Genomic DNA, 25635 nt, shown 5'->3' on the forward strand with positions numbered 1-25635 from the left:
ACTTACTGCACTGCTGGGACTGGTCCAAGTGCAAGGCAAGCGTGAGGACATTGCCCCGGCACCGCAGCGCCCGGGCCTGACGCCTGAGGCCTGGGGTCTTTTTCATGGTGGTTGCTTGTTAGGTATTTGCAGGCTTGAAGTGAACCTAGCCAGGATTCCTCAATCCTGGGTCCCGAGAGGGGTGAGCAAACTCCTTCCAGGACTCGACAGTCTAGTTTCGGAGGCCTGTCCAGGTTCCAGGCCCAGGAGGTGCTTGCTGCCTTCTGAACAGACACCCCATCTATGTGTCCCCCAGCACCTCTAACCCCCATACCCTAGACCAAGCCCTCGGAGCTCTCTGCCCAGAAACTGGCATCCCCATCCGCTCTGGGCCCGATCAGGCATGACGCCCCCCAACTCCTGACTGTTCTGCTCCATCCCCGCCTCTCTGTCTCTCCGCCTGTGTCTCAATCCTCTGCCACCGCACCTCCATGCCTGTCCCCTGCCTGATCTGGTCTTTAACTCGCCGTCGGGGCGACCCTATTGTGTAGAACGTGTTTGAGGGCAGCTGCCTTCTGGGTCTGAATATGCCTGGTCCCCGGCGCACGTTTGCCTGACTCCGTGCCTGACTCCAGCCCTCAGCCGGTGCAGCCTTCCCGCCGGCCAGAGTGCACCCATGTTCTTACGCTGCCTGCCTTTGTGTCTTTGCGCGTCCTGCCCCCTGGGTTGTGAAGACCCCGCTCGTCTCCTGCTCCCCAGCAGTAGGGTGGCTCATTAGCCACTCTCAGGGTCAACTCCATAGTCCTTGTGACTGTCAGACTCTCTTCTGGCCCCGGAAGGAGAGGATCAACTCAAGTCCATGCTCTGAGGAGCCCAGCGGCGTCCCCCTGAATCGTAAAGGCCACTGGCGCTGGGGCGGTTCAGATGGTGTTTGTGGAGCCCGTTCTCCCTGCAGACCCTGGACTCTGTCCCATCTGCGGGGTGAGGTTGTGGAGCTCCCTGGTGTGGCCGTGCTGGGGGACACGCTGGGATCACACCCTGGCCATCAGATTTGGCTTCCGGCATTCACAGAGCATTGTCCGGCTTTATATTTCAGGAGACCAGAGTGCCAGCCCTGGGTCCCTCCCTGCCGAATGAGCGTGATGCTAGCGTTCCTAGCTCAGCCTGTCCCCAGAGCGTCCCCGCGCCCGCCTGCCTGCCTGCAGGCTCTGAACTCCTTCTCATGCTTTTCTGGTGCTCTGACCCATGCCGCTTTCCAGAATCTTCCTAGAGTCAGTCCCCACAGAGGGGAAGCTGTCACAGGCTGCAGAAGGGGCAGCTTTTCCTGCAAGTTTTCCAGCACCCGGCCAGCGGCTGGGGTCACAGCACCTGCACTCACTCCTCGTCCTTCAGTCTTGAAACCAAAGCAAACCAAGATTTATTTTATTCTGAAGTAGTTAAGACAAGCAGATACCGTAATGGATACCTATGTGTCCACCCCCAGCTTTATCACATTGCAACATTATGCTTTTTTAATTTTTTGTAAGGAAATTGGTCTTTATGACCACCTCACCCCTACCCCAGGTCTTGCAAACAGAGAATGTGCACTGTGGAGAGAGAGAAAGGACTGGGAGCCAGCGGGCCAGCCCTCCCCTCCAGTCCCGCCCCGCGCCCGTGTGGATATGACGGTTCTTTGGGACTGAAGCCCCAGAATCCTCCTTAACCTTTCTTGCTGGCTCATCCCTGCCCTTCTCCTCCCTGTGGGCGGAGAGCAGGCAGAGGAAGGCCCCGAGCTGTTTAGTGTCCCCGGAGGAATGCACAGGGATGGTAGGCAGCACATAAACAGGGCGACTCCTTCCTCGGGCTGATTCTGTGCTTCAGGGGTCAGGAGAGGGGCCGAGGGGCCAGGGCTCCCGTGTTGGTCTCTGTTTGCCCTCTGCCACTTCTCTGCATGGAATGCTTTTCTCGCCTGCCCCTTATACCCGGCTCCTGTGCCTTCTTGTATTCCGCGCCCCAGACCACCGGCCCCGGTCCGTTATGACAGGAAGCCGGAGCGCCGTGGATGTTTGCTGAGTGACTGTTTGTTTCCCGCTGGGCTCTAGAGCAGAACCTGTGTGTTGTGGGCACGCCGTGAAGATTTGTGGAGCGGGTGAATGAATGAACACATCTGCGGAGCGCCCTATCTCGGGGGCAGGCATGTCTCCACTAGGAAGAGCTGATGACGATTTTGGGGTGTTCTGGGCTGGACTGGCGCTGTCCCCATGTCTGATTCTGGGAATGAGGGGGGTATTTCGGGGTGCCCGGGCCAGAGGCTGCGTCCTGTCGTTTGCTCAGAACGGGCTCCACCGAAGTCCCAGTAGTTTAGCCATGGGGAACAGTGAGCAGTGGGGCAGGCTCCCCATCCCCTCCCCAGCCCGGCCTCCCCTGCTCCCCACGGTGAGGCCAGCAGCCTCCTGGATGAAGCCACAGGGCCTGCTGGTTTGCAGGAATCCCGGTGTGTTTTTTCCCCAGCGAGTGACTTTCAATTGTCTTTAAAATGATTGCTCAACTTGAAAACCCCTGCAGGCGGGTGTCTGGGGTGGTTTGGATTCTGCTCAGCCTTTCATTCCTTTCCCCAAATTGCCCATTATTTCATTTGCATAAATTTTAGTGGCAAGATACCGCCCGAGGCCTAGGAAGCTCGAGTAGATCTGGTAACGGGGCAGCGGAGACTAGTGGCGGCACCTCCGTCTGGCCCGGGGCGCGTGTGTCTGCGATGTTCTTGAGTTCCGTCCTCCGCAAACGCTCCTCCAAGAGCGGCCGTGGGAGGAAGACCGGAACACGCTGCTTCCAGGAGGCTCGATGCCCATCGTGCGTGACCTTGGTCTGTCCCCTTCTCTCCTCACGTTGTCACCAAGGGCCCTGCTCCGGCAGGAGACAGAGGCCAGACAGACCCCGGCTTCCACCTGGGCTCTGGTATCCCTGCCCCGTCAGTCAATCCGTCCGCACCGACTTATTGAGTGCCCGCACCGTCGTACTGACAGCCAGGCGCTGGGTGCCGCCCCGGGGAGATGAAGCCCCGAAAGACACAGGAGATAAGACACGGTCGGGGGCAGTGTGCAGCAGACAAGGCAGCTATGTTAGGTGCCAGGCTGGGGCGGGGGGGCCGGGTGTCAGAGCTTTGGGGGGACAGGGTGGGGGAGGGGAGGGTGGGCCAAGACAGAACTAGGGGCCCATGGGCTGAGGAGGGAGACTTGAAGAGGGTCTTGAGGGTTGGCCAGGAGCCCTCTGGGGCTGAGTGCCCACCAGGTGAACCCCAGGTCACTGGAGTCTGGGAGCCGCCGGCCGGCCCCCCACCCCGTGGTGAGCAGACGAGGCCAGGACGCCGGTCCCCCAGGTGCACCCGAGTGTGTTGGGACTTGACATGAGTGTGGCACAGAAGGTTGGGGCAGCCGCTCGGGGTCGAGTCTGGCTGCCCTGGAGGAGGGGGAGTGATAGGTGGGTGGGGCGGGAGCATGGCATGCGGGGGAGGGGACGTGCGGTGACAGCAGCAGTAGGGAGGGGGGAGGTTGTGAGGAGCCTCCAAGGCCAAGCCAAGGAGTCTAGGTGTGTCCTTTGGGCATCGGACAAGGCGCCAGGTGGAGACACTTGAGACCCAACGATCGAGCTGGGGCATGCATGCCGAGGAAGGCGTGTGGGACAGCATCCCACGTGGGCAGGAAGTGGGCCGAGGGAGGACAGGGGGAGGCCCCAACGGGCAGCCCCGAGGTCTCAGACCTGGCTCCTGCTCCCCACATGTATCAGCGTCCCCTGAGGCAGCTCACTGAGGAAAACCAGTGTCCCCCAAAGCCTGGCTTCAGAGTGCGGCTTGGCCTTCCCTGGCCAGGTCTTGGTGGAGAGCTTGCTAAGACCTCCTGGATTTTGGTCCCGGGAGAGACGGCCCATGCCACCCCTCGGGGCTCCAGTCTCCCGCTGACTCGGTCACTGTCCTGGACACTTGGTCCATCCCCTGTCTCAGTGTTGGCCAGGAGCCTCCTGTGAGCCCAGCACGCTTCTGGGCCCCTGAGGGAGTAGGAAAGAAAGAAAACATGGCCCTTGTCCTCAAGAGCTAATCATACCCACAGTCAGTGGAACTTAACATTAAATTGTTGGACCATGACACACAGTAGAAATATATTTACCATATGAATCATGATCTAGGACATCTGTCTGTCCATCATCCGTCCATCCATCCATCCCTCCATCCAAGTCAAATGGACCTTTGCTGTGCGTGACCCACCCTGATACTCCCTAAACTTCTTCTTCTTTTTTGTAATGCTGCCCCAAAAGCCATTACCCCCATCCTATGACCCTCTAACAGGTGGTTACCTTCAGCTGGTGTTAAGCACCGGCCACCCCGGGGAGTTGAAGCTGACACGCTTACACGGGTTAGCAGACAGTCTGGGAGAACCTGCCTGGCAGTGTGGGTTCTGGGTGCTCTGGGCCAGCAGGCAAGCAGGGGTCATCGCGTCGACAGAGGCAAAGAGCGGGGCCGGGGCTCAGAGCCCAAATCCAGGACCCCTGTGCAGGTCAAGGAGGGTGATGGCTCCGACTAAGGAAGGGGGCCGAGGGGTCTGGGGGAGATTTGGGAATTTCAGAGTCCACAGGACGTGGGACCTGGTGATGGGACAGGTAGCAAGATGAGGAGGCGGGAGAGGACAAGGGGGACTCCTCCATGTCTAGCCTGCACTTGTTGGCAGATGTCCTAGAAGGGAGCTGGGCTTGGGCCCCCGAGAGACCCGAGTTGGGGGGAGGGCGGTGGGACACATGCGTCACACGCTCAGAGAGGATTCCTGGAGATGGAGGCTGATAATTGAAGTCAGGTGAGATTACCAAGGAGGACAGTCAAGTGAGAGGAGAGAAGCCCAGCTTGTCGTGGAAGAACCGCACCTTCGATGAGGGCGAGCCTGGAGGGGAGATGGGGCGGGAGGAGGAGAACCAGGCGTGGAGCCGCTCTGAACGTCGCGGCAAGCCAGGCCTGCGAAGAGCTGGGGATGCACCCGGCAGTCGCGGTCATGGACGTTGGTGGGGTTGGCGGCGTCGTGGCTGTGGGTGGCCTTAGAACGGTGCTCTGGTGGGACCGCGGGATGAAGCAGGCGGAGGGGGGCAGGCTGAGGTGAGCTGGAGGGGAGGCATGGGCAGCCAATGGCTGTGGGGAGGTGTGGGCTGGATGGGGGGCTTTCAAAGAGGGGGTCCCTGCCAGTGGAATGAGGGGACAAAGGGGGACACAAGGGAGAGGCCGGGTATCTGAAGAGAGAGGATGGGTGATGCTGGGCTTCCTGAGGAGGCCCAGGGGTGGGGTCAGAACCCCGCGAGGGAGACCTCCCCCAATGCACGGGAGGAAGGGGGGCGGCCCCGCGAAGGTGGCTTCAAGGGGGGAGCACCAGGACGGAGGAGTTCTTGTCTCCCCTGAGAAGCAGGAGGTGAGGCCACAGACTGCAAGATGTGGAGGCGAGGAGGGAGGTGGTGGGGGCCGGGGGTTTAAAGAGCTTGGGGTGCTTGACCTGAGTCATCCAGGGAGCGGGAGGCAGGGTGGACAGGTCTTAACTCGGCAGATATTCCCGGGGACGACTACGTACCAGGCCCTGTGTCCTGGGCCCTGGGGGTACAGCAGGGAACCAAAGAGACACAAAAATCAATCCCTGCCCTCAGGGAGCTTCCGTTCTGCACCGCGGGGAGACACATGCGCGCAGGTGCAGGTGTGTGTCTGCCGTGAGACGGTAGGACGGGCGACGGTCCACACGCACAGCGCATGCGTGCGGGAAGCCCCGCGCGCTGCGGACGCAGCTGGGGCGTGGAAGGGCTGGCCGTGAGCTTGTGGTGTTTGGGGGTGGGCAGTGTAGGCCCCCCTGGGAAGGGACCGCTCAGCAGTGAGCGGAGAGGTGTGGCTGTCTAGGGGGGCTGGTGGCCACGGGTTTATCGGGTGTCCTCTTCCCTGTGATGTGACTTGCCCAGAAAGGCTGGCTGTGTGGGCCAGAGTAGAGGGGAGAGGAGGTGGTCATGGCCCTGAAGGGACCACAGACCCGAAGGCCCCCTGGAGTGTGGGGCCCTGACACTGCTCGCTGCGTGGGCCCTCGCCTTGCCCAAGTCCTGTCTTCTGCGTCAGCTCCCCCTTCTTGCTGTGTTGGAACTCCGTGTAACGAAGATGAGTGAGAATTTGGGGACGGGGTCTCATGGGCGAGCAGCATCTCTCTTAGTGGAGAAAACTGGTGACCATCGATGTGGCCGCTCAGAGATGTTGTTCCTCCTTCTGCATGGTTCTCGCCTCTGTTCTAGGCGGCGTCTTTCCAGAAAGATCGTGACAGTGAGAATCCCTTCAAACCCTGGGCACAAACCACGCGGGGCCAGGGCTGGAATTGTCGCGTTTTAAACCTCGAGGGCCCTCGAGACATTCCCCTGGCAGAGTGTGCTGAGTGCATTGCTGTCTCCCCATGAGGGACCCAGGCAGGGCACGGCCCCTGTCTGAGCCTTGTGTCTCCTGCGTGCAGGTTTCCCACGGATGCCTTCACCAGTGCTGTCTGAGGGATGCTAGTAACTTTGGTACTGGTCCTGTGTTTGCTGGGGAACAGATGGACATCACTGTGGCCCCCATTTCCAGAGAAGGGAACCGAGGCACAGAGAGGTTCACGGGCAAGCCCAAGGTCAAGAACGCTGTGCTGGTGTGACAGGTGGGATTTGAATGCAGGCACCCGGCTCGAGGCTCACCTTCTTCACTGTGCGTTACAAGCCTTATCTCATCTGATAAGAGAGTGTTCCTAATTCCTGCTCCCTTTACCAACAGGCGGAGCAGCCGGAGGCCGGGTGATGGGGCCCGGCCGTTTGCACGGTCGGTCGCATGGGTACACGATGCGAGCAGGCCCCTGAGCCCTGTCTCAGCACCTCCCTCCTGCCTCAGTGGCGTTTGCTGGTGAAGCAGACGTGAAACCTCGTCCCTCGCCCGGACTGCAGCCCGAATGAATCCCGTGATAGCAGCTTGTTTGCATTTGTGAAGCTAATTGGTTTTCCAGACAGAACCACAGACCAGTGTCCCTGCCTCCTGCCCACTGTGCACTCCCATCCCCGGGGGTCCTGACAGCCGGCCGCCCGGCCATCTCGGGTCCCAGTGCGGGCCAAGGCTGGGGGGGGGGAGGGGACAGACGAGGGCCGCCCGACCAGGACACCAGAGGCAGGGCAGTGGTGAGGACAGCGGTGCTTGGCCCCCGAGGCCAGCCCGGCTTCTGGCTCCCCGGCTTGGGGCAGGCGGATGAAATCCGAACTCTGGAGGGAAATTTACTGCACAATAAAGAAAGAATGGCCCGCTTTGGGGACAATTAAAGCCACATTACTGTGGAATTACAGAGGGCGCCCAGGGAATTAGCCAAATCCAAAGCAGCCAGAAGCATCAGGGCCAAGAAATGTGGGGCGTTCACTTGCAGGCCCCCCCCTTCTCCTTGTGCAAGGAACCTGTCTGGTTCCCAAACCCCCTCGTTTTAGGGCAAAAAAAGAACTTTTCCAAAGACTTTACCTGAGGGGTACCATTGTCAAAGCAACCCCCGTCCAACTCAGCTGTGCTTTAAATAGTTCTGGTTGCAAAGCCACCTGAGTCACCGTGGAGGTCCAAGGGGAAGGGCTGAGCCCCACCGTTTGCAGCTGGGACCTGAGGCCTGTGCCAGGATTCAGAGCAGGAGCTGAGCAGGGGCCCCTGTGGGCTCTGCCCGGGGCCTCGACATCCTCGCCTGGAAAATGGGATGTTTGTGAGGCTGTCAGGACGACAATAAAATTAAGCCTCCTTAGTCCTCCATGTCTTTTATTTTATGGCTTCTTCTGGTGAGATGCAAGTAAAAACCATAGGGTGTGGGGAGTTTGAGAGAGGGAATGTACTAGTCCAGGCGCTCCATCTGTGCTCTCGTCTCCCTCCCCTTACAGAGAGGAAGGGGACGAGGAGATGTTTCTGCGGTCACTAGCTGGCTTCGGGGTCGGGGGACCCTTCCAGAGGCCTTTGCACCTTTCACGGACATCCCTCACTCCCCCACCATGGCTTACCTGGCCTGGGGGGACATGGCTCAGGGGTGGGAAGCAGCTGAGTGAGGGACAACCTCAGGAGAGGTCGCGATGTCTGGGGCTCACCTGGGTGTACGGAGACGGGCCCCAGGTGGGTCACTGTCCTGCTGTCCTTTGTATCTGAAATGGGCCCAGGTGGCCTGGAAGCAGCTGTTCCCTCTATGAGGAATGCCTCCCACCCTCTGCTCCCACCCCTTGCCCACCTTCTCCTTCAGAGGGAGGTGTTGGGCCCCGCTCTTGGCACTCGGAACAATTTGGAAGAGGAGGGTGAAGGGGTTGTTCAGGAAAGGACCCTCCTCTTTCCTGTAAGGGCCGGTCCCTTGTTTGGTTCTTCCCTGGGAGTTTCAGCCCGATAGAGCCAGCAAGCCACTGGGGTGGCTCGGAAAGCCAGGGGAGATGTTCAAAGGGCTCAGCAACCCGTACGTCCCGCTCCGACGTCGTGGAGGTGCCAGCCTCATACAGCTGTGTTGGGGCATTTCCACGGAAGATCTGTCTGCCCTAAAGCCTTTGAAACCCTGAAAGACTGGCTGGTTTCGTTTTTTGTTTTTGTTTTTTAGCTAAGCCCCCACTGTCCTGCTGTCACTGTACCAATCTGAGTGCCAGGCAGGTGATGCTCTGCAGCAGAGCCAACATTTGCCCAGGAGGGGGAGGTGACTTTAAGTCCCCGGGGCCATTTTCCCTGGATTACTAGGACATCATCCCAGAAGCACCATTGGGTTTTTTTCTGCAAATAAACCCCCTATATGTGCCCGCTTCCGCTGTCTCCTTCAGCCATGCACAGTCCCTACCTCAAGGACTCAGGGTCAGTTACAGACTGGAAGATTTTTTCAAGACCCCCCTTCTACCAACGCATGTGTAAGAATGGTCAGCAGGCTGGTCCTAGCCTCAAACCTGGAAGGATCTCCCCGCCCAGAGGCAGAACAGTGCCTCCTCCAAGGCTGAGTTGGAAGGGGCTTTATCAGCCTTGTTCTGCCTCCTTCTCAGAGCTAGAATCTCCTGAATTTTGTCTCTCTACTTGAATGCCTCCAGAAGTGGCGAGATCACTCTCTTCCCCAGGGTGACCCCTCCTATCCTTAGCCAGCTGGCATCTTCCATTCCTTACCACTCCCTCTGTCCTGTGGTCGGCCACCTACATTCTTCAGTGACATGATGCTGGATTAAAACCTTTAACTGTGATCTCGTGAACACTTTACCGATATCTAGATACGTGATACCCGCTGGTTTGGTTACAATAACTGGATTCAGAATGGGGGTGCAGAGTTGTGGGTCCACTCCACTGCAAAGCATGTCCCGACGAAAACTGGTAAAGAGTTTGGGCCGTTCTGATCATAATTGCCTTCCTCCCCCCTGTTTCCCCCTAAATGGCAGTCTGGTTCCACGTGGATCTTTGCATGGGAAATTGGGGCATGCTGGGGAGCAGCGAGCCCCCACAGAGCCTGGTGGGGGCAGAGAGGCGGGCTGTCCGCTCAGCACTGATGGTGGTGTCCACGGCCAGGAGGACACTTTGGGGGACATGAGATGAGCAGGTCTGCCCCTCCTGTCACATCTCCACGTGGCCTCAGACATGCGATCTCTGTCCTCATCGAGCAGATGTGGAAAGGGGAGTGACTGAGAAAAGACAGGCTGGCATTGAGCAAGCAGGAATGGAAGCCACAGGCAGCCGCGAGAGTGCAGAAAAGCCTGAGCAGACCTCTTCCCTCCCACTCCTGCTGAAGCTCGGGACCCCCCTGCCACCCTCTGGTGGGACTCACGGATGCCCAGCGGGTCACAGCTGCCTTTGATTAAAAAAAAAAAAAGCTGTTATGTAAAAATCACACATTTTAGGCAAAGCACCCATCTGATGGGGGTCTGGAAGGTACTGCAGATAGGACAGCCTTGCAACACTTGGGACATACTTTCACCAGAAAGTATTTGCTGAAATTCCACTGTAACTGGGCGTCCCCATATATTTATTTGCTGAATCTGGCAACCCTAGTTGGTAGAGTGCATTCAGTGTTGACCCGACGTGACCCCCCCCCCCCCCACGGCAGGAGCCCACTTTCAGCCTGTCCCCATCATCCACGGGCAGGGCACTCTGGCTCCTGGGCTCACCAGGCGCCATGTGCTGTGTCACATCCCTGGAGCGGTTTGGGCGGCAGGTTAGGCCGGTCTCCAGACCTTCAAGCCCAAGTCAGAGTTGAAACAACAGGTCCAGCCCAGGAGGGACGCTGCCCGTGGGTCAGCGGTGACGAGAATGGGAAAGGTGTCCCGGGAGTCGGATGAGTTTCCGCCGGGTGTCACGGGGGCAGAACGCCCTGCAAGTCATTAAAGCTCCCTCGCCTCCAGCCTCTCCCATGGCCGCTGGAGTCCGGCCTCACATCTCCAGCCCGGCATGTGCCAGATCCGGTGATGGGACCCATTACAGATGGGAAATGACTCCAGGGAGCCAGGGGCCAGGCTTGGCCAGCGTGGCTGGCAAATCAGCCCTCATATGTCCGTTTAATAAAACACAGGGAGTGTGCACGCCACCTCTGGGGAAGCGGGCTTGGAAGGCAGCCCCTTCCGGGCAGGGCGGACAAGCCACAAGGCAAAGAGGATTCCGTGGCCACCAAAGCCTGGTGGGGAAGCTTTGCTCGGATGACCTAGCTTCCACTTCGAGAAACTTCATGGCCTTCGGGAATGCGTTCCAGCAGCCTTGCGGGGGTTTATCAAGCTCCGTCCTGCCCACGACCATGCCACCCTCGCGTGCTGGAGGTCTGGAAAGAGCCCTGAATTAGGAGTGCCCTTAACGAGTTCCAGGTCCTTGGCAAAGTCCCTTCGCCGGTTGGGGCTGCATTTTTCTCATCTCTTCGACTGGAGGGTAAACTAGGAAACACTGAAAGCCCGCAAGAGCTTCAAGATCCTGTTTTCGCCCTTGGGGGATGACGTCCCCTTTCCCAGTTTGGCTGAGAATGGGGATAGGGTGGGGGCGTTCATACAGGGTCCTGCTGTAAGGAGGAAGCAAGACACCCTAGTCTCTGGACCTCTGCTTTGCAGCCAGTAATACCCCTGAGGGCAAGGGAGTTTGCATCTTGTACTTAGTGGGCCAACCCCCAGCACCCCCCCCCAAGATTCCAGAACAGGGCCCCGAAGGTTCCAGAATAGGGCCTGGAAGGTTCCGGAACAGGGCAGCAACAAGGTGAGAGGAGCCTGAAGGGGGATTTGGGAAGGAGGGCCACTGGAATCCGGAATGCCACACAGTGGGCCAGGGCTGGAGTGCCCCCCCCCCCCCGGGGGAGGAGGTGACAGGGCAGGGCCCCCTCCACCCGGCTGCCTGGGGCGGGGCTCTGGAACGGCCAGGAGGGAGGATCTGAGGAACAAGGGCATTTCCTCCACTGAGAGGGGCCTACCCGCCTGCGAAGACGAGGATGTTTGCGCAGGAGGAATCCTGAGTTATGCCTTAGCGGCGAAAAGGCCTGGGCAGCGTGAAGAGCTATGGCGTCAAAGCCTGAGGGAAAGCAGAGCAGCCAAAAAAGGGCAGAGGGAAGAAAACGCTAAGATGTTTACAGAGAGAAAAAGTCAGTGGAAAAAGTGACGGGGAGGTCAAGCCGATTCGGGGGGTGGCCCTGCACGGTCCACTAAGGAGGGGCCGGTCGCCCCAGCAGGCCGTGGCTGTGCCTGGGGGACAGCGGGGGCCACTCACCCAGGTACCCCTGACCCCCAGCCCCAGCTCCCCATCAGCCTGACGTTGGGAGGGGGGCCCATGATGGGCCCTCTCCCTGCCCAGCTGGAGTCCACGTTCGTTTGTGCTGGAAGAAGGGGGTGAGCCCCACAGACCTCAGCTCTGTCCCCCGCTCCCAGTGTGTCCTTCTCCAGCAGCCGGAGAGGGTCTGGCTGGGTTGGGAGGGGGGGACGGCTCCCAGCTGCTCTTTTGTCTGACATCCTGACAAAGGGGCCCGCCTTTCCCAAGCCCCACAGGTGTGAAGAGCTTGTTACGCCTAGTGTTTGTTCAGCCCTATTAGTGGCCCGAAGGCCTGTTGACAGAGGGCCCCTTTGTGTGCAGACGGGGCTAAAGCTCTCTAAGCCCTCCGCAAACACAGGCCACTTATCTCCGGGGACTTTATCAGAAACCATCTAAAGCCCTCCGTGGCTGCTGGGAACTCCGGCCTCCTTGACTGACGCGGGACCTGGTTTCCCACTCCGTTTTTACAGTCGTTTTTCTGACCGCCTTGACCCACTTCTTATAGATTCTGTTTCTGATATTGGAGATAAAGCACAGGTCCCGGGGTCAAAGTTGGAGCTTTTAAAAACAAAATACAAAAAAACAAAAAAAAAAACACCCCAAACCACAAAACCACGCCGTGGCTCTGCGGGCCTTCTGTCCACCGAGAGGAGGCTCGTCAGAGAGACCTGGGGGGGTGGTTGGGGCTCCTCCCCGTGAGAGTGTGGCTTTGGCGGGGCTCCCGAGCCCACCAGCCAAGATCCCTGCTGCTGACCGCCAAGCCCCCCCACCGGGACCCCCCACATGCCCAAAAGTGGATTCGTTCTCTTCCTCAGAATGGTTTCCTCTGCCCAATACCCCACTGAGTATCCTTGCTACACCCTTTCCTTCTGGAAGACACAGGTCGCCACTGTCCTGTCGGCTGCCCCCCCCCGCCCCCCATCACCTTCTCCTCGAGCAGGTGGAAGCTACAGGATGCCCCAAGTGGTCAGCAGGACAGACCCTCTCACCCCACCTACAGCCTACCCATCGGGCTGGCTACCTGAATCAGAAACTTCCAGGGCTGGGGCTCAGCCATCTGGGTTTTGGTAGGCAATCTCAGTGATTCTCTGCACCCGCGTTTGACAACCGTCACATGGTCTTGCGGGTGTGTGTGTGTGTGTGTGTGAGTGGCTCCTTGAATTGCCAACCAGAGCTCAAGAGAAGGAGGAAGGGGGCACAGCCTTGAGAGCTCCAAAGTGTACGGTGTCAACCCCGTGGCAGGTGTGCTTCCTGACGCATTTTTTTAAAGATTTTATTTATTTATTTGAGAGCGCACAGCAGGGGAGAGGGGCAGAGGGAGAGGGACAAGCAGACTCCCCGCTGAGCAGGGAGCCCCACGCGGGGCTCCATCCCAGGACCCTGAGATCATGACCTGAGCTGAAGGCAGACACTTAAGTGACTGAGCCACCCAGGCGCCCTTTCCCTCCCTTCTTTCGACAGTTGTCCAGTGCTCCTGGTTATGTCCAGGCGAGGCTTTTCAATGGCCTTTAAATTAAAATTGAGGCAAGGCACCCCTCAGATGATCGCAAACCCTAGGGCCTTGACTGGAGCCAAGCTGCTCGCGTGTGATGCTTCTAGTCTCTTAGCAATGTCTCGATCTGCTTGGCTCACCCCAGCCAGTCACCGCTTGTAGTCTCTGGCGGGTTGACATCTCTGGTGAGGGGGTGTGGAGAGAGGCGACAGCCCGGCCTGGGCACCTCAGGAGAAGCTGAGATCTGGTCTCAGACAACACGCCACAGAGGGCGGAAAGCGTTGAAGATTTATAAACAAGGGTCAAACCATTTCTAAATAAATAGGATACCAGATGGAGTAGCAGAGTAACAGATCAAAGGGTATACAAGCTCGAACTCTTAAAAACAACTCAAATATTTGCCTCATTCTGAACCAATCGTCCAAGGAGTAGTTTCTTTCGAAACCAGACCTCTGCCTGCGGCCCCAGCACAGACCATGAACTCTACCCATCGTCTCCCTGCCGGCTCCCTCTCCAGCGAGCGGCTTATGTTCCGACCCATTTCTTTTGCTTTAGTTCCTGGTCCGCTAGCCTGGGAGCTTGTCAGGAATGCAGACCCCCAGGCCCACCCCAGACCTCCTGAAGCCAAATCTGCATTTGAACCAATGCCCAGGTGACCCCTCCCCCCACGGTGCAGGTCGCATTTGGGGCAGCGCTGGCCAGCCAGAATGTTCCGTCTGTGTCCTGGTTCTCTTCTCAAGTCCTGCCCCGTGTGCATCGGTCCCCAGAGGGGCCATGCAGAATGCTCTCCCTGACTGTCAGTCCTTACGGCACTCAGGACACTTGGACATGCCCGATGGATTTCCTGTGCCGTTGCTAGACCACTGTCCCTCTCCCCTCTGAGGCAGAAGCACGCTGAGGGTTGAGGGCTAAGGGCGGGACTCTGCCCTGTTTGCTGCTCTCTCCCCTGCACTCAGCCAGCTCCCGTCCGTCCGTTCAAAGGCTCCAGGCGTATGCTGAAGGGGCGAACTCGTTTGTCACCCGCTGGGCAATATTCAAGGTGTGGTCTGCTCTTAGAGAATAGCATCTTAGCCAGCCATAAATACAAGCTCCCGTGGGTGAGACCATTACAATCTCTCTAACCCAGGCTTTCCCACATTTGGTCCTACTGACATTTTGGGCTGGGAACTCTGCCTGGTAGGACTCGTACCAGCATCCCTGGTCTCCATCCTGTAGATGCCAGGAGCCCCTCCCCCAGTTGTGACAACCAAAGATGTCTGTGGACATTGTCAGCTGTCTGCCAGGGGTGGGGGGGTGTGCAAAACTGTCCCCTCGGGGAACCGAGAGCCCCACCCCCAGGGAGCTTGTGAACACTTTGCACGTGCTGAGCGAGTCTCGTGGTCCCTAGCCAGCACACAGACAAAGTCGGCGAAGGAAGTGTTGCCCCAGCCTGCCCCTGGGGCCTGGATGTGTAGAGATTTGTCGATAATCCTGGTGGATCTGAGGGCTGTGCTTCCCCGGGGATGGGCATCCCAGGGCTAGGACTGGTTTCCTCCATACACCGCCTCCAATTTGTGGACGGTGCCAATGTGGGCCAGTTACTTCGGACGATTTAGCTGCAGATATGTAAATCTAAAATTCCTACGCTGGGGGACGCCTGGGGGGCTCGGTCGGTGAAGCGGCTGCTTTCAGCTCAGGTCATGATCTCGGGGTCCTGGGATCGAGCCCCAAGTCAGGCTCCCTGCTCAATGGGGAGCCTGCCTCTCCCTCTTCCTCTGCCCCTTCTCGCTTCTTGTGTTCTCTCTTTCTCTCAAATAAATAAAATCTTTGAAAAAATTTAAAAAGAAATAAAACTCTTATTTTGCTAGAGCAATAACTTGGGGTCACCTTCTTAGAAGAACTGCCCTAGAAGGGAGGAAAAAAGAGTGATCCCCTGTGCTGGGAGAGCATAGGAGGGCCCCTGACCCCAGTCCAGAGCTCTGAGGAGGCCTTGCTGTTCCACTGAGAACCCCTGAGTCGTGTGAAATTTAGGGGACCAGGGCCAGGATACAGCTTAGCAATGTTTGCAGGATCCTTTCTGGACCTGGGCTATCCCAGGGAGGTGTATGGGGGGGGGGCACATGGGCATTGGGAGTTAGTTTATCAGGTCTTTCAGGAGATGGCCAACACCTGTTTTTGGTAAACTCATCAAACCCATGGATGCAGATTCAGTCCTTATGGTGTACCAGGTCCTCCTTGGGGTCCTGGGAGGAATCCAGGGCATCCTAAATGTGGGTTTTTCTCCTTAAAGCATTGTAGTCTACTTGAGCAGACGGAAGATACACTGGTGAGTGAAAGCAGCAAGACAAGTTTTAAGTAGCTCAAAGCAATAATAAAAGAAATGTCACAAATGTTACAAAGCTGTATCTTGTCGGGATGTGGTCCAAGCAGACCACACAATTCTCCATCTGTCCTCTTTCTATCCATGCCCCCATCCATGTACATACCTATCTACCCATGCGTTCATCAATTCGTTCATGCTTCCATCCTTCCATCCATCCATGCATCTATCCATCCATCCATCCACCCATCCATCCACCCACCCACACACCAACATATCCATCCATCCATCCATCCATCCATCCATCCATCCATCCATCCATTCATCCATCCACCTACCCATCCATCCATCCATCCATCCATCCATCCATCCATCCATCCACCCATTCATCCATCCATCCGTCTGTCCGTCCACCATCCACCTGTCCACACACCCACCCACACACCCACCTATCCATCCATCCATTCATCCGTCCATCCACTTATCCACCCAGCCATCCACCCATTCATCTATTCACTTACCCACTCAACCATCCATCATCTACTTTCTGACTTTCCTACTTTTGCTCTTTCTTAATTGTACATGAAAATATATTGAGATCTGCTCTGGGCTGGAGGATGTAAGGGCAAACACTGTCCTGTCCTCAAGGAACCAGCACCGCTCAGGAGAGCATTTGTCCTACTTAATCTGAAAGCTTGCTGCCAAGAGCCCTCGTCTGCCCCCTCCTTCTGTCAGACAGGGAGCCCCTGGACAGTTGGGGATGCATTGTCCATCCCTGTCTCCCTCATGGCCTGGGGCATAGGGCCTGGCATGTAGCTGGAGCACTCAGGTGTATGTTGACTTGAATTGGCTGGGGGCGGGGGGGGGAAGGAGGGCATGGAACTTGGGGTCCAGACCAGACCAGCTCTCTCTGGGTGGCTGGGGGACCCCTGGACAGGATGCAGAGCCTGCAGGGCTCCTGGTCCTGGCTCCTGGAGTTTCCTCAGAAGTTGTGCTGCCCCTGCCCCCTTCTCCCCCTGGCTGACCTCTCTGTTCTCACAAAGCTACCCTTTCCTTTCCTCCTTGAAATCTGATAATGAAACTAATACCCAATATTTTTGCCTCCAAGAGAGGCAGGAGATAAACAGGAAGGCATGAGGGATTAAGGTGTCTTTTTGAGGAAGGGGCTGGGGCCCAGCTGGGAGTGAGGTGACATCTCTGTGTGGAGCGGAGGGACCCAGATGGGGGCTGCTTTGCCTGATGCATTTTTCCATTTGTGCAGAGAAAATAAAACACAGAGAAAAGAAAACAAGCCGTAAAATACTTTGCAGAAGCCTGAACGTAGGCAATCGCCACTTGATGTCCCCTGACAGCTCCAAGAGGAGGTGGGAGGGAGGGGAGCCCTGCCTTTTGATGTTTGGCCTCTGAGCTTTCTTTTGTGTGACTGGTTGTTTGGGAAGAACCTTTTGTTGGTGTAAGGTGCATATGGAAGAGAGATCACCCAGGGGTTCCCCTTGGGGCGGGGAAGGGGGTTGCTGAGCTCCCTGGAGGGGCTCAGAGGTTCAGGCAGCCCCTTGGGGGGGGGGGCTAGGGGACAGCTGGCACTGTCTTTACAGAGGAGGACACAGTATGAGCATCTGCCTCTAAGAAGGACCAGAAGATCCTGCTAGTAAGGCTTTTCCTGGTACGAGAGAGCCTTGAGGAAGCCAGACTTGAGTGATCTTCCCAGATCCCTGTCCCTAGGCAGGTGTGCCAGGCCCTGTGACTTCTGTGCCAGTAGGAAAGGTCCAGATTCTGTGCTGTAGTCCCCGCTGTTCCTTCCAGAGATGTGGGTCCTTCCCTTGGGGGTAGTGGGCCAGGAGCCAGAAGACCTGGGTTCTAGTCCTGGGCCCCCATTTCCTGCCTTGGTGGTCCTGAGCTGGTAGGTCACTTAACCCTGAGCAGCCTGCAGCACCTCTGTCTGGCTGAGGGAGTCCAAAGGGACAGTGGATGTATGTGTGTATGCGTGACCGTCCCCTGTGCTGGTGGAGAGGCGTGGCTGAGCCAGAAGCTGGAGGTGCTGAGGGATCCTTGGTGAGGCTCTCAGGAATCATTCTCTGGCCTAATTTGCCTTCCGGTTGCTTCCAGACTCAGGTGTGAGCTGAATCTTTCCTCTTGTGGCCCCCACAGTGCCTCCTCTTAAGCCAAGTCCTTCTCTCCTTGTCAGCTGAGTGACTAATGGGCATGCCTTTAGCAAGAACACCTAAAGAAACTTGTAACGTCAGAGAGAAAAGTTAAAGAAGCAAATGTATATTTTTTAATCACAAAAGTAATAAGAAGCTGGTACAAATTTGTGCAGCTTGTGTGGGAGAAAAGGCACGTAGTTTTTAGTCCATCATTTATAAGAGCATTAGATGTTATAAGAAAAAAAAACCCACCTTATTTGAAAAGTGGGCAAATGGCATGAACAGGCAATGCACGAAAAAAAAAAAAAGAGAGAGTGAGCGAGAGAAATATAAAGAAAAACAAACACATGGGGAAATGTCCAACCTCACTGGTAACCAGAGACACACAAATTAAAATCGTGTGTGTGTGTTTTCCAGATGAATTGGCGGAGATGAAAAATAAAGAGTACTGATAGCAAAGGGGTACTGTTGTTTTCTTCAGGGGTGTAGTGCGACAGTAGCTCTCAGATCCTGCTGGGAGGGGCTGGACGCTAAGACCGCCTTTCTCCAGGGCAATTCAGCAGTTTGGATCCTGAGTTAAAAACATGCGGATCCAGAAGTTACCCTGGGCGTGCTGTCTTGAGAAACTCACTGGGCAGCAGCTGTCAGAGCAGAGCACAAATGTGCACGTCCAAAGGTGGTTACTGTTGGGGGTGTTTGTATAGTGACAAAGCCGGAACAACCTGACCGCCCAGCCCCCGGGGAGGCCCCACTTTGAAATGCACCCACTGGGGATTCCAGAGAGCCCATTACATGCACCAGTACAGGGGAGACAGGACAGCCTTTCACAATTGCGCAGAATGGTATCTGGCATTAAAAGATGTTCATCGCTCTGAGAAAATAGGCCACGGAGGGAGATGCAGAGTATGACCCACGTCGGTAGGAAAGAATGACAGAGCGCCACAGCTGAGCAAACGTTAGTGAAAGCCTGCAAGGGACGACCCCTGTGTTAACAGTGGTTGCTGCAAATCTGAGTGCGTTTCCCCCCGCCTCTTTTCTGCTTGTGTTTATCAAGTGTCTGGCACTAAGCATTTCTTTAGACATTCCATAAAAATGCGATTCGAAACAAACTTAGCAGAAGAGCAGGAGTAGACCAGATGGAAGCCGGAGTTATCCTAGAGGTTGGAGCCCGCAGAAGCAGGGGTGGTCTGAGGGGGTGCACGGGATGCCCAGGGTGGTGGTGGTGGTGGAAGGAATATGGGTCAAGGACAGACAGTGGCACCAAGGCGTGGAGGATAAGAAGGCTGCAAGCAGATGAGGAGGGGGTCTGGGGAGAAGTGCATCCTCCAAGCCACGGAGTGGGCAGGCAAGGAGTCCTCACGCATGGCATGCTCTAGAAGCTGAAAAAAGTTGGGGACAGCTCAAGCATCAGAGCGGGGTGAGAGGGTGAGCAGAGCTAAGGAGGGGCGTGGGGAGAAGCACCACCAGCTTATTCGGAGCCCCGAGGGTGTCACAACTGATTGAGATTTTACCCAGAGGAAAAAACGGGAGGGCCACTGAAAGACTTTCAGCTGGTGACGGACATCCTCAGATCGGAGCCCAGATCTCCTGCTCAGTGGCGGTGGGAAGGGAAGCAGGGCCAGGCAGGAGCGAAACCAGATAAGAGAATGCCTGAGGGAAAGGTGGGAAGGAAACCCCAGTGTGGCCGGCCCCTGATCCCTTGGTGGCTTGTGGAGCAGCGGCAGAAGAAGATAGTCTGGTGGCCGAGCTCAAGGGAGGGGACAGTGTGCTGGCCCAGAGCGGAAAGCCCTGGAAACAGAGCAGGAATCTGCTCGGGCTGCTGTCACCGAAAACCTCGGGCTGGGGTCTTAATCAACACACATGTCTTTCTCCTGGTGCTGGGGGCTGGAAGGCCAAGGCCAAGGTGTCAGCAGGGTTGGCTTCTCCCGGGACCTCTCTGCTCGGCTTGCAGATCACCTCTCCTCTGTGTGTGTGCACGTCCCTGTGTGCAAACTGCCTGTTCTTATAAGGACTCCAGTCGGATTGGGGGAGGGCCCACCCTCAGAGCCTCATTTTGATGTAATCGGCTCTGTAAAGGCCAGGTCCCCAAACACAGTCCTGTTCTCAGCTGCTGGGGTAAGGTCTCCGCATCTGAATGGGGGGAGGGACGCCACTGGCCCCTTGCAATCAGGATTGGGGCACAAGGAGGATGCCAGTCCCCCTCCCAACTTGAAGGGGTGTGTGTGTGTGTGAGATGGGGGGGCTGGCAGCGTGGTGGGTGGGCATGAACAGTCTCCATATGAGAGGGAAGCAGGGCCCTTGGCTGGGGCTCAGGGATTGCTGGGTGGCTGGTAGGTGCAAACAGAGGAGCCGAGGAGAAGCTCCCGGGGAAGGACGGCGGCCCAGCCGCGGCCCTGGGGGGAGGCTGGGGCCAGTCCCTCCCTTGCCCCCGCCCTGACACCTCTCCCTGCCTCCCCGCAGCCTGTAACTGTAACCTGCACGCCCGGCGCTGCCGCTTCAACATGGAGCTGTACAAGCTGTCGGGGCGCAAGAGCGGGGGCGTCTGTCTCAACTGCCGCCACAACACGGCCGGCCGCCACTGCCACTACTGCAAGGAGGGCTACTACCGCGACATGGGCAAGCCCATCACCCACCGCAAGGCCTGCAAAGGTAGGCAGGGGCGGGGCCTCGGGAACCGGGTCCTCCTGTCCTCTCTTCTGTCCTCCTGCTTTGCCTTTTCCTTGTCCTGCCGCAAACCGGCCTTGACCGGGACCGTGTTGTTGTCGCTGGCGGGCGCGCACGCACACATGCACGCACAGCCTCCCTGGTATTTGGGGGTGTAAGCCGAAACAAAGGGGCGATGGAGACATGGCCCCAAGGAGAAGAAAGGAGAAGGTGTGATCCCTGCGACGGTGCAGGGTCCCCGCCCCCGCCCGGCTGCTCGCCTGCACAGGTGTGCCGCATACCACAGGGCGGGGGTCATGTTCGCAGGGCTTACCGGCGGCACAAAGGGCCCTCTTTTACCCAAACCACGAAGACGTATTTCTTTGGATGTGTGTGTGCCCCCCCCCACCCCATCCCCTCCCTCCCCGTGTCCCCCCCTCCCCCCGCACTCACACAGACACACACGGTCACAGTCGCAGGGAGGTCAGCGGCTTCGGGGGCAGGGTCTCAGAAGGAACATTTAATCCACCTGCAAACAGCTTTCCCTCTGAGGACAAAAAAATTAAAGGGAGACCGGAGACTCTTTTAGTTCACCGGAGCGAGCGGGAATGTTTTCACTTTCTGCTGTTGTGTTTTCTCCCCCTCACAAAAATGAAGCAATGGTCAGATGACTGAGAGGAGCTGTTGAAATGCCAGGGAACTTTGGGCCGTTGTGGGGGGAGATGTGGGGGGCCCCTCACCCCACATTTGCTTTTGGGAATTCTAGGAACCGGGGCTGTCGAGGCCCAAAACTTGAGGCCTAGATCCAGGGCTTGCCGAGAGCATGGGTTCCCAAGAAGAGATTTCTCTCCAAGGGCTCTTGGGGCCACCATCCAGCATGATCGGGATGCTGACACGGACCTGTGTAGACCCTGACACGGGCAAGACCCAAGCCTTGTCAGGCTCAGGCTCAGATGAGGAGCTGCATTCCAGAAACCCATCTGTGGCCACCACCTAGCCTTTGGATGAAGCCAGAGTATCTTCTTATCAGGACATCTGCCAGATGTCGGGCACTCGTGCCTATGACCGCCTACGTGACTCGTGGGCCTCGGCGCAAAGTGAAAACATGAGGCTTCTCGTTCGGGAATTGCTAAGAATTTTTAAACCACAGCAAGCATGTGCCCTTCTGAGCATCGGGACCATGAAGCCGGCCCTGCTGGTGGAGAATGCTTTTCTCCAAAACGGAACAGATTCCCAGCCTGTCTCCTCCCGGAAGAATCCCTTCGGTTCCCCAGGAACAGGGATGAATCTGGTGGCTCCCCAGACACAAGGGAGCTGTCCTCCCAGATCTGTGGACTTAAGGCTGCCTCTGGTGGTTATCAAGAGAAGTTTACCCCTAAAAGTAGCCCGGCTATTTCCACATTCAAAACCAGTGAATTAAGGTGAGTCTCCTCCAGGAGACTTGGACCAGGGACCGACTGAGAAGGTGGCCTGAGCGAAGGGTCCCAGAAACGCCTCTGGTGGCAGGAAGGCATGAGCAGGAGCATGGCCAGGGAGAAAGAGGGCTTTGGGTTTTCAGAGACCGTACTTGGAAGGTATCCAGCCCCTACTTCGCCTGTTGTCTTCCCTTTACAGAAGAAATCAAAGCCGAGGTCTTGTAAACAACGGGTTGCACATAGATCTTAGGGATTTGGCAAGGGAATTTTAATCAGCAGGGGCCACTCAGGTGGGCAGCCCTGTGCCCATGGTTGAGGGGGTCTCAGCTGGGCATGGAAGGGCAGCGGTCGTGCGCCGTCAGGGCAGGAAAGGCATGTCCCCTGGAGAGGCAGGAGGGAGCAGGCCTTGGTCATCTTGCCATTTGCCTCCCCTCCCTCTCCTCTGTTGCTGCAGGGAGGTGCAAGAGCCCCCTGTGGCCTCTCCTGGCTCAGGGTGAGATGTCCCGAAGCCACCGGGTCCTAGGAACCTGCAGGTTATCCTCTGGGGCTCTGCCAGGCGGGACAGGCGCGGGCAGACGAGGGTGTGGTCCTGTCTTCTTATTTCAAACGCTGTGGCTGCCCTTGTGGCTCTGTCTTCCCTCGGAGCCTTGGACAGCAGCTGCCCCCAGCCTCGGTGGGACCGTGAGAGAAGAGCCCGACGAAGAGAGAAACGTGAGGACAGGTTCTGCGCGGAAGGACGCCTGCGTGGGGAACGTGGCAGGTGGGGGCGGGACTTGGTACCTCCTGCCTGGCGGGGAAAGACTATGCTACAAGGATCCTGCCACCTGATTGGTGAGGAAAGACACTGCCGGAGGGTCCTGCTTCCTGATTGGTGAGGAGAGATACTGCCTGCGGATCCTGCTTCCTGATTGGCGGGGAAAGACTGCCGGAGGGTCCTGCTTTCTGATTGGTGGGGAAAGACACTGCCGGTGGGTCCTGCTTCCTGATTGATGAGGAGAGACACTACCTGGCGGGTCCTGTTTCCTGGTTGGCGGGGAAAGACACTACCTGGCGGGTCCTGCTTCCTGATTGGCGGGGAAAGACACTACCTGAACGATCTGTTCTCTGATTGGTGAGCAAGAGGAACGTGAGCTGAAAGGTCCTAGGGTTTCTTCAGTGCGGAACGTTCTCGATCTTCCTCCTTTGCTCTCTTTTTTTCTGGTGTCAACCCCTCTGGGCGAGTGGGAACTGAATCCTCTGTTCACTCATGGGAACATTTGCCATCAGCTGGAGACCCTGAGATCTTGGGGGGCGGGAGGGGACCAGCTGCAGGAGGTCAGAGGCCGGCAGAGAGGGCAGTGTACCTCTGAGGTCTTCAGATGGCAGTCTCTCTGGCCCCATCCCAGCCCCACGGAGTCCATCTGCCTGTCTGTCCGCTGTCTTGGCTTCCCAGGGTGTGTCAGTTTAAGGGAAGCAGTCGGCCCCAGCATTTTGATCTCTGATGGGTTGCACAGAGAGGCCTCTGCAGCCCCGTAGGCGTGCACCCACCCCAGGCCGCAGCCTCCTCGGGTTGACCTCGGGGAGCCCCATTGTACCCTCTGGTTATGTACTTCTTTGCTCTGTTTCAGGGGCATTTCACTGGGGAACTGGGACAACTGGCAGAGGCTTGACTCAAGTTGGCAGTTGACCCGAGGGTGCTTGGGAATGGCCACTGGGGCCCTCTTTACCCTTGACTTCCCAGGACCTGGGAGGAGCCCCAGGCAGGGGGCTGAGGCCACCCAGGCCTCTGCTGGCGATTGGCTGGGCTCCCGACCTTGCTCAATTTAGAGCAGGGGTGGACCCAGACAAGAGCAGCTTGGAGCAAGGACATCAGATTCCAAACGTTATTATGCAGTCCCCCCATTGGGGAAGTTTCATAGCAACAAATTCGTTGGGTTCTTTCTCCCCTCCCCTGGTTTAGAACCAAACCGGGGCTGGCCGGGCTGGTGCATACAAAGGGCCGTGATAAACATGCCCAGGGACACAGGCGGCTGCAGTCCGTGGCTATTCAGCGCAATTTCACAGCCCTGGGAAGGCCTCATTATGGCGCGGGCTGGGTCCTATACAAAGTCAGATGAGATGAATCTCTCCCTTTTCTCCGCAGAATGGTTTGTGAACGATACTCGTCCTGGAATCTGTCAAAAGATAGGCGGTTTTGTTTACCATTTGTCTTCTTTATAGACTCGGGGGCTTTTTCTCTTTGGAGCGGGCAAAGAAGACCCTGCCATTTGACCATTCCAGCCGTGTCTCTATTTGAACGATATTAATTTATCATCTTCCCAAACCATCTGTGATGGATAAAGACATTCCGGGAGTCTCCCGTGAACCGAATCGTGATGAGAGTGAAGAAATTAACCACTGCATCTGGCACCCCCCGCACAGAGGGCCTGGGTCCCATCTCCCTGAGCAGCCCTTTTCTTTCACCGGTTGCCCTGCGCACCACCCCCCCTTCAAGGCCACGGTCAGCGCGGCCAAAATGCAGGCGGCCAAGAAGGTGTCCGGGTCCTCGGAAGACACAGGTGGTCGTGGGGCCCAGGCACGCACTGGTCCTCGCCCCGTCTTGGCCAGTGCACGCCTGAGGCTCCCAGCCACCCTCTGTTTCTTCCGGCAGTTCTGCCAGAGCTCGGGGAGGAAGTGGGCACCTCGGGCCACGCCCCTCTGGCCCCCTGACCACCATGTGCGGCTCCCCATGTCTTTCTCACGCTTGATTCTCGACCTTCACTAAAGGGCATCCTCGGTATATTTCTCTCTAACTTGTTCTTGCCCTTGGCTGCACTTGGAATCGCCCGGAGATTTGAAAATCTGATGCCCCCAGAGATTCAGTTTTAATGAATGAGTCCAGATGAGACCCAAGCACTGGGGAGTAAGGAGTGAGGCCTGGGAGCTGTGCTGATGATGAGAAGGGCGATGCTCACGGTGGCGGGGGGGCAGGGGATTTATTATCAATGAATTTAAATGTTTTTTTAAGGCTCTCTTGATGAGAACTGGGTGAGACGGGATTGTTGAAGCTTTTTTAAAAATTGAATTTGGCCGGGCAAGGCTGGGAGCTTAGCTGGTGCATCGTGATGTTCTAGTGTCCGGAGGACGGCAGGGAATTGGATGGTTATCACGGTTACATTGTGTGTGTGTGTGTGTGCGTGTGTGTGTGTGTGTGTGCACGCGTGCATGCGTGCAAGCTAGATTGGACCATTTGAAGGTTTATTATTTTTTTTTATTTTCAAAGTTCCTTTTAATTCCAATGTTATTTTTTAATTTAAATTCGATTAGCCAACATATAGTACATCTTTCGTTTCAGATGTAGAGTTCAGTAATTCATCAGTTGTGTATAAAACCCAGTGCTCAGTGAGTGGCTCAGTCGGTTAGGCGTCTGCCTTCGGCTCAGGTCATGATCCCAGGGTCCTGGGATTGAGTCCTGCATTGGGCTCCCTGCTCAGTGGGGAGCCTGCTTCTCCCTCTCCCTCTCCCTCTGCTGCTCCCCCGGACCTTAAAAAAAAAACAACACAACAACCCAGTGCTCATCTCATCACGTGCCCTCCTTAATGCCCATCGCCCAGTTACCCCATCTCCCCGCCCCCCTTCCCTTCCCCTCCAGCAACCCTCAGTTTGTTTCCTAGAGTTAAGAGTCTCTCGTGGTTTGTCTCCCTCTCATTTGAGGGTGTAGTCACACCACAGCTAGGAACCTGGGACCCCACACTCCTTCCTGACTCTACGGTGATATCCAGGCAGCCTACAAAAGCCTACAAGCCTCAGGAGTGCCCTTTGTTCTGTGGGTCCCGCGTGACATTTATTTCCGGTCTGTGATCACGTTGGAAGTGCAGGGAGAAGTGTGGTCGTCTTAGGAAGGAAGGCGCTCAGTGGCCGCAGCAGCTCCCAGCTTAGAGGGCAGAGCCCGCACACCAGGAGTGGGC

At 57.1% G+C, this 25635-nt stretch overlaps 1 protein-coding gene across 4 annotated transcripts in view; it reads left to right on the forward strand.

Annotated features, from left to right (window-relative positions):
* NTN1 (netrin 1) overlaps window positions 1-25635 on the forward strand; it is a 174447-nt gene that overhangs the window by 92077 nt on the left and 56735 nt on the right. For all 4 annotated transcript variants that reach the window (XM_045797266.2, XM_045797265.2, XM_045797267.2 and 1 more), the window contains exon 3: window positions 20112-20300. In XM_045797266.2, the coding sequence (XP_045653222.1) occupies window positions 20112-20300 (189 nt within the window). The remainder of the gene's footprint in view (window positions 1-20111; window positions 20301-25635) is intronic.

This window comes from Ursus americanus, chromosome 14 (genome assembly GCF_024610735.1).
Source record: "Ursus americanus isolate L20-20 chromosome 14, mUrsAme1.1.p, whole genome shotgun sequence".
NCBI lineage: Eukaryota > Metazoa > Chordata > Mammalia > Carnivora > Ursidae > Ursus > Ursus americanus.